This window comes from Myodes glareolus, chromosome 19, assembly GCF_982192425.1.
Source record: "Myodes glareolus chromosome 19, mMyoGla1.1, whole genome shotgun sequence".
Taxonomy (NCBI): domain Eukaryota; kingdom Metazoa; phylum Chordata; class Mammalia; order Rodentia; family Cricetidae; genus Myodes; species Myodes glareolus.
The window spans coordinates 64,400,630-64,409,293 of record NC_142044.1 but is presented as its reverse complement, the minus strand read 5'-3'; the positions used below and the strand labels follow the sequence as shown (position 1 = coordinate 64,409,293).

General features: G+C 51.7%; 1 protein-coding gene across 1 annotated transcript; it reads right to left on the bottom strand.

Moving 5' to 3' along the window:
* Nucleotides 1-3,873: 3,873 nt before the first annotated feature.
* Ankrd33 (ankyrin repeat domain 33) lies at nucleotides 3,874-7,799 on the bottom strand. Its single transcript, XM_085678624.2, has 5 exons — nucleotides 7,624-7,799; nucleotides 7,195-7,441; nucleotides 6,825-6,954; nucleotides 6,513-6,653; nucleotides 3,874-5,772 (listed from the first exon to the last, which is right to left on the bottom strand). The coding sequence occupies exons 2-5, from the start codon at nucleotides 7,357-7,359 to the stop codon at nucleotides 5,075-5,077; spliced, it is 1,134 nt and encodes a 377-aa protein (XP_085534750.2). The 5' UTR covers nucleotides 7,360-7,441; nucleotides 7,624-7,799; the 3' UTR covers nucleotides 3,874-5,074.
* Between the last annotated feature and the right edge of the window lie 865 nt (nucleotides 7,800-8,664).

Below are 8,664 nucleotides of genomic sequence, written 5' to 3'. Positions count from 1 at the left end.
GGACACAGGCCTTCCTAGAACCCGTGCTCCCTGAGAGGAGAAGGCAAATGATTAAGTTTGTCTGTGCATGTGGGTTCAAATGCACCATTCTTTTCTATGTACATTTACTAAGCTAAGTAGCAGCAGGGGCTGAGCAGGGACAAACATGTCCTTACCCCAACAGGAGTGGCAGGAGGGTCCATGGGAGTCCCCCTAGCCTGGCTGGTACCCTCAGAATTTGCTAGGCTGTCCAACCCTGCAATCCTGCCTCTAGAGTCCTGTCTGGGGCAGGAACGGATAGCGTGCGCTCCTGAGAACAACCTGAGCAGCCACTAGAACTGGGGAGACCTGATGAGAGGCGGGCGCTTCGGGCAGGGATGTGCGATGGTCCGAGGAGGTTTCTGGACCGTTTGTACATTTCAGGGGCCGTCAGAATACTCCACTAGAACCGCAGGGAAGCCGTGCCACATCTGTTGTCCCTCAGCAGAGGACAGCTGCTTACCTGCCAGACACATCTGTGCCTCATATCCTGGGGAGTGATTTGCGGTACAGATGCGAGAGAGACTGGGAGAGGCAGCTTGGGTCTACCAACCTCAAAGGTCTCAGTGTAGCTAATTTTTGGCATGACAAGAAGCCGTGCATGACTTCTGCAGACATGGAGGAAGTGTGGAAGGTCAGAGGCTGGGATGAGACAGACCACCTGGGCGTTGCGGGGAAGGCAACTGCAGGAAGCTTGGAGAATCCTGGCCTCTTTCCACTCAGCATGGAGGGATCCAGGCCGGCTGGAGTCAGCAGCTCTCAAGGGACTGGGAAGGCTTGGCCGAGCTGAACTTTTTGGTGGAGGGCCTAGGGCCCAGTCGCTCTGGAGACAGCCAGAGGTTGCAGAGGCCATTGGGAGAAGGGGAAGGCTCCCTCTGCAGAATCCACTGTCCAGATCCAGTTCAGATCGGACAGACAGGAACTTACAAGACTAGGATGACCCTGAGCAGGGGGAGGAGCAGGCTCACAAATAAGCAGAAGCCCTGCTGTGGGCAGAGTGACTCGCTCTCCTCCCTCCAGGTGTAAGGAGGGAAGGTGGCAATGGTCAAGAATGGCCAGGTGTGGAGCTACCTGCCCTCTTCCTATTGGTTCCTAACGAAAGCCTATGCCTCTCTCTCTTTCATGTACATTGCTGTTTGGTCTGCCTGTATATCTGCACCACTTGTGTGCCTAGTGCCCACAGAGGCCAGGAGAGGGCATCAGATTCCCTGGGACTAGTACAGACAGTTGTGAGCTGTCTTTGTGGGTGCTGGGAATTGAACTTGGGTCCTCTAGAAAAGCATTGTGTGCTCTTAACTCCCGGGTCACGTGTCAAGCCTCCAAACTTGTTATTCTTGTGTCTGTCTACATATGAGAGCTGTGTGGTTCAGGAGGGTCAAATAACTTGCCGAGGGTCCTAAGACAACTCTCGGGCCACAGCATTTTGTCGCCATTGCCTCTCTAGGCTGTAGACATAGTTTCTCTGCTGGCCACTGCCGAGTGTTTCTTTAGGGATCATCCAGGTGTGGAACAGCAGCGTTAGCCTGCAGCCCTGCAGCTGCCTTCAGAGCCCTCTGGGAGAGACTGACTTGTCTTTACTAGTCGTGTGTGTGCGCGTGTGTTTGTGTGTGTGCACATGTGAGTGTGTTCCTATTCAAAGAACAGAATAATTTTTGTAATCAAAAGATAAAATTAATGATTAAAATGTTAAAATTCTCTGTGCATAAACCAAAGAATTGGTGCTAAGACTGACATTGGTCCTCCCAGGAGCTGGGCTGGGACTCCTGTCTGCTGGATGTGGGCTCCCTTCAGGGGAAAGTTAAGTTCACAGGACAACTGATCAAAATTAGCAAGTGACAAGTCGTGCTCACAGGAAGTACTCCAGTGCCACCTGATAAGAACTTGACTTCTCTCTATTTCTCTGTTTCTCTCTTTTTCTCCTGAAAACCCTAAACCCCAGGCTAGACCTAAGAAAAACATCGGCCTTGGGCTATAGAGCAAGATGGAGGTGGGAAAGAGAAAGAGGAGATGAGAGAAAAGGAGAGGAAAGGGGAGGGGAGGGGAAGAGAGGAGAGAAAAGAACAGGAGAGGGGAGGGGAGGAGAGGCGAGAAGGGAGGGGAGGGAAGGAGAGAGGAGAGGAGAGAGAAAAGGAAGAGGAGAGGGGAGGGGAAGGAGAGGGGAGGAAGAGGATTACTGGTATCAAATACTCAAAGCTGTCAGGATTGTCAGCAACAAGGACTGTCTTGTAGGACCCCAGATGGGATCCTGTGGCAGAGAAAAAGCTGGGTGAGACCACTAAGGGCGTGTGTGATCAGGTGTGGGCTTGAGTTAATCACGGTAAGGCTCACTCACTGCAGCAAACTCAGTGGCAATGGGGAAATCTGAGGTGTCTATGTACTTTGTCATAACTTTTTTTTTTTTAAAATTGAGACAGGGTCTCTCTATGTAGCCCCATGTGACCTGGAACTCATTATGTAGACCAGGCTGGCCTCAAACTCCCAGATGTGCCTGCCTCTGCTGGCATTAGTCATGTGCCACCATGCTCAACCATAATGCAGAGCTTTTGTTATTTGTCTTAATCAAAAGATTTTTTAAAATAATGAAAACTTTGCCACTCCTGGCCAGCATGTAAGCCCTTTTCTAGAAAATGCTTGCTTTCTTATTGGGATGCTCCAGAAGGGACAGTTTGGGCTAGCACTCTGCAGTGGAACCCAGGCAGTCCTATGCCAGAGTGTCCTTAAAGCTGGAGTGTGCAGGATCATTGAGACGGTCAAATGTATGCATGTATACAGTAGGCACCTTGCGTATGCATGTGAGTGTACATAGGCACCTGTGTATGCATGTGTATGTACAGTAGGCATTATGTGTCTGCATGTGTGTATACAGTAGGCACTATGTGTCTGCATGTGTGTGTACAGTAGGCACTATGTGTCTGCATGTGTGTGTACAGTAGGCACTATGTGTCTGCATGTGTGTGTACAGTAGGCACCTTGTGTATGCATGTGTGTGTGTACAGTAGGCACTGTCTGCATGTGTGTGTGTACAGTAGGCACTATGTGTCTGCATGTGTGTGTACAGTAGGCACTATGTGTCTGCATGTGTGTGTACAGTAGGCACTATATGTCCACATATGTGTAAACAGTAGGCACTATGTGTCTGCATGTGTGTGTACAGTAGGCACTATATGTCCACATATGTGTAAACAGTAGGCACTATGTGTCTGCATGTGTGTGTACAGTAGGCACTATATGTCCACATATGTGTAAACAGTAGGCACTATATGTCCACATATGTGTAAACAGTAGGCACTATGTGTCTGCATGTGTGTGTACAGTAGGCACTATGTGTCCACATATGTGTAAACAGTAGGCACTATATGTCCACATATGTGTAAACAGTAGGCACTATGTGTTCAGCTGCTGTAGTTATTAGGAGCATACGAGTGCATTTCTGCAGTAAATGTATTGGGGAAAAAACCCTCAAACTTGCAGACAAAGCCCCACAAAGTTACCAAGTGACCCTTCAAAGATATTTCAGATCATTGACTAATAACCCCACCTACAGTGTCACCTGGGGGAGGTGATTTCTCTGGACAGCTGGGTTTTTTTCTACCCCTTCCTCCCTCCCTCCCTTCCTCTTTCTTTTGACAGGGTCTGTGTGCTGCTCAGACAAGTGTCAAACTCATAGTCTCAAATGATCCTCCTGTCTCAGCCTCTCGAGTAACTGGAACTACAGATCTCCGTCCTATGTGCGGCAAACTTATTGTTTTCTGCTCTTTAAGGGCCAGTCTTTGTAAAACAAGGGGTCGGGTTGCTCAAGATTGACAAACAGCAAATTATTATTATTATTATTTTTATTATTAGTATATCGCATCCTTAAATTTAACTTTATGTGTGTAGGTATTTTGTCTGCATATAGCTCTGTGCACCAAGTGAGTGCCTGGTGCCCAAGAAAATCAAAACAGGGCATCAAATCCCCTATAACGTGGTGCTGGGGACCAAACTTGGGTCCTGTGCCAGATCAGTCAGCGCTCTTATTGTTGAGCCATCTCTACAGCCCCCCTAAATTATTTTTATTTGGCAAAAAAGTAAAAACCAGTTCAGGTTTTACTGCCAGTCGGGAATTTATTTCCTTCTAACTTTTCCATCTTCTTCCCGTGCTCCTGGCCCCAGGGTCTTCCATTTCTTCCTCTGGTCCATTCTGTCGCTCCACTTACCGAGTAGTTAAATAGCGTTTGCCCCTCATGATCCGTCTGCACTAATCTTGCATTAATTACTTTTCTTGTTCACTCCACGAGGGGAAGGCCCAGCGGCTTGAGGTAGCAGGCCACATGGCACCTGCAGTCAGGTAACAGGGAAGCCTGTGCTGGTGTCTGTCTTTCCATTCAATGTGGGCCCCAGTCGGTTGGACCGTCCTCGAGGTCAGGAGGTTCTCTCTTCCTCAGTTAGACATCTATGGATACCCAGAGGCATGTCTTTTGTGTGACTATAAATCTCACGAAGTTGAGGATAAAGAAGATACAAACAGGGGGCTGGAGAGATGGCTCAGAGGTTAAGAGCACTGCCAGCTCTTCCAAAAGTCCTCAGTTCAATTCCCAGCAACCACATGGTGGCTCACAAACATCTGTAGTGAGGTCTGGTGCCCTCTTCTGGCATACAGACAGAATATTGTATACATAATAAATAAATAAATAAATAAATAAAGATTTTTTTAAAAAAAGAAGATACAAACATGACCACCCAAGGGGAGATTTTCTTCTTGACAAAGGCCGCGCCATGTATGCGTTTCTACCCTTGGTTATTTACCTGGTACAACTGGAAGCTAGATTTCTCATGAGAACAGCTGGCTCTCTCCCACTTTAAGACACACTGCACAAAATACAGTGTATGGCTATTACCATGCAACCACTGTAGCCAGTTCCCTGCTGGCAGACTCCGGGTTGCTCCCCTCCCCTCCTGCAGACACTGCTGTTGACAGCCTGTACATTCCGGGGAAGCAGGTTCCTGAGGGTAGAAGGAGCTGGGAAGCAGAAGAGGCCCCCAGACAAGGATGTGTCTTACTTACCTCTAGCTTAGCTTAGCCCACCACCCCATGGTTCTTTGCTCCTTCTTTCTGCTTCTTCCTCTCCTGGTATCTCCAGAGGGGAAGAGCCAGACTTGGCGGCCCTGCAGGCCTGAGTATCAACTCACACTGCCTAGAGGGAGAGGGTGCCCTGGAGAGGAGGATCTTGGGGGTCTTGGGGATCTGTGACCTGGTACCAGTACTGTCCCTGGACTGTAGCCACTGGGAGAGCATACTTCGAGGGCTCTGGTAGGGGACAAAGGCCTGGGGAACAGGGACAACCTGAGGAGGCTGGGGTGCTGGGGGAGGGGCAGGGACAGTACCCAGCAGCTCGGGCACTGACTTGCCTCGAGTGCCTAGCTTGGGTGGGTGATCCGGGCATAGTGGGAGGCAGGCCGTGGTGAGGAAAGGACTGGCCAAGCTGGTGGTGACGGTCACAAAGTGGTCCAGAACACCCCCTTCCTGTGGACACTCAGCAAAAGAGAGGCTCAGGGTAGCTTGCAGCCTTTCTAGGAGAGATGGAGCAGCCTGGGCCTGGGCCACAAGCTGGGCCAAGGCTGGCCACTCTGGCTGGTATTGCTGACTGAGCTGTTCTGCCTGGGGCCGCCTAAGCAGTTGCCGGATCCTCCGCACTGTGTTGAAGCTGTCAGTCAGAACAGCCCACTCCAAGGCTGTCTTGCCACGGACCAGATCCACGGAGTTCAGGTCAGCACCTGCAAGCGAACACGTGTGACAGGGATGAGTTAGGGAGCTGTGGTTTGTACATGGGCACATTCTTCAGTAGCAAGGCTGGTTTGGGCTAGATTCAAAACACCTCCCAGACTGGAAGCCCGGGTTCTGTGTAAAAGACAGGCAGCTATCAAAGTCAGGAGGTCGGGGAGGCGGCACTTGAGGAGAGCCCATGGTGTCTCCAAGAGGCTCATAGGGCTCCCTGAGAAGTGTGGGGCACAGGCTGAGAAAGACACACGGTGCCCTTCCTTCCCTGCTAAACCCACCGGGATTGGGAAGGACAAGGACCGCTCAGAGAGACCAGCAGAGGGCGCTGAGAGCCTCATCGGGGGGGGGGGATAACGAGGGCCCACAACTCCACAGGCTGACTGGTCCTCCACCAAAGGCTCCAGCCACAACCAAGCACGCCTAGGAGCTGGAGTCGGCGCTCACTGCCTGATGTGGCAGCTTTCACCGTGCTGTGGCCGTGTTCCTCCAGGGTCTCAGGCAATGGCAAACCCGGGACTAGAACTCATTAAACTAGATTCCGGTTTAAAGTGCCACCTCACCCCTAACTTTTTCCCATCTGATGTCGCACTCTTTGCTGGGCCCTCCATAAGCCGAGCTGGGGGTGGCAACACCCGCCTCTATTAAGTTGGCCTCGATCCATATTCCATCCCCTCCTCAACTGCTGCAATTCAATGGTGTCTAGTGGGGTGGTAGCGGAGGGCATGAAGCCACACACCGGCCATGAGGAGGGCAGCCACACAGTCAGAGCGGTCCCGAATGGCAGCCTTCATCAGAGCCGTGAGTCCCCGCTGGTCTCTGCGCTCCAGGTCCAGGCCAGCGAAGTAGTTGAGCAGGAGAGTCACCAGAGTCATGTGACCTGAGAGACAGGACCACAGAACTGATTCCCAGGTAAACGGACGATGAAGCCTGGTCAGAGAGACCCCTTGTGCAAGGTTTGGGGTTGTGGCCCTGATGGCTGAGAGCAAGGGTGAGATGGGGTGGGGGGACGAGGGAGGGGATGTTGGTTGGGGTGGGGGGTGTCTTGCACCTGCTTGAGCAGCCAACATGAGGGCTGTGTTTCCGTCTTTGTCCTGTTGGTTCACATCCAGGAAAGGACAGCAACTGAGCAGAGCCACAATGGTACCAAAGCCACGGTAGCATGCCACCATGAGGCCTGTCTGCAGACAGAGCAGTTTGGACCCCCACTTTCCACTAAGTTCTCCTTAGGACCCCCGCCCTTGCCCTCTAAATCTGCACCTTCCCAGAGCCTGTCTCAACCCCAGTGAAGACAGGTCTAACCCATCGAAAGAGTGGGGACAGCCTCTGGAGCTCTCTGGGGAGCCAGACCAGGATGCTCTCAGGATGGGGGTGGGAGCTGAGCTGTTCCCAGCTGCCCTGCTAATCCTTGGGCATCTCACCCTCCCACTGCTGTCTGTCTGGGAAACCTCCTCTGGGGAGACCCCGGCATCCAGCCTTGCTTGAAGCTCAGCGGGGTCATTGTGGACACAGGCCCAGTACAGGGTCTTCAGATCACAGTCAGGGGTAGGAGTCTCGTCGCTAGGACAGGATGGTGCCTCAGACATGTCCAACCCTTCTGAGTCAGTGGTGGCTCCTCGGCTTCCAGTCTGGGGCAGAAAGGTGAGTCCCTCTTGAGTCAGCTGGCAGCTGTGACAGAGTGAAGAGGGACAGTTTCTCCCGCAATCCTGGGCAGATGTCCCTGGAGCTGCACCCATCTCCCCAGGGAAAGCCTTCACCCTGATGGGTGTCTTGCCCTGCTTGTGGGTTAGGTTCCCAAGGAAGTTCATGACAGGGGCTCTCATTCCCCCCCCCCCCCCCCGCAACCTTACCTGGGGTTCTAGGATCTCCAAAAGACCATCATGGCAGGCGAACCTGTGGCTCAGCGTACCCCGCACCTCCAAAACCACATCAGCCTTCTGTGGAGTAGCTGAAGGACTGTCTGTCACCAGGAAGCAGGCCGGTGAGGGACTGTCTGTCACCAGGAAGCAGGCCAGTGACAGATGGCTGTGCCTGCGGAAAGCTGCCATAAACACTTGGGGCTGAGCTGGGTCAAGCGGGTTAGGAAGGGATTGGGGGCCTGGAAGGGTGGCCGTCCTGTCTGCTGTTGCCCCATCCAACCCTAAGATCCCACAAGACCTGCCTGGTGGTGGCTTTTCCAGGCACCGGCGAAGTGGATCCACCTGGGCCCATCATTCTCACCGTCATTACAAGAAGTCAGCTGCTCTTCGAAGCGGTTTTGCAAGAGGAGCATCATGAGGGTCTTAGGCCCAGCTCCAGAGCCCGAGCCCGAGAGCCCCTCCACTTCGGGGGAGCGAATCTGGGGAAGAAGACACAGCTGTGAATGGGAGAAGGAACAAGCATTAGATAAGCATGAGTGGGGAGCTGGGCTCCAGGGTTTACCCAAGGAAATCAAAGCACAGAGTTGTCAAGAGGCTGGAGAGGTGGCTTAGAGGTTAAGAGCACTGGCTGCTCCTCCAGGAGGCTGTGGTTCAGCTCCCAGCTCCCGCTGAACAGCTCACAGCTGTAACTCCGGGGCCAGGTAATTCGATGCCAAGCCCTCTTCTGGTTTCTGTAGGTAATTGCACTTACATGGTGACAGACATACACTACCAAAACACCTAAAAACATAAATATTAAAATAAAAATAAATTTTGGAAAAGAAATTACAAATTATGGCTAAAGAAATTATGATGTATTCATTTTAATGGATTAGATTTGAAGTGGTAAGTGAAATATGACATATTTAAATGATATATTAAAGTAACAATGGATTTGTAGTGCCCTCTTTGGAACTGGTAAGCTGAATGACTTGGAGCTCAGACTGCATGCGCTGGGGTACTTCTCTTTCTGGCTTCATATTGTTTTCCTCT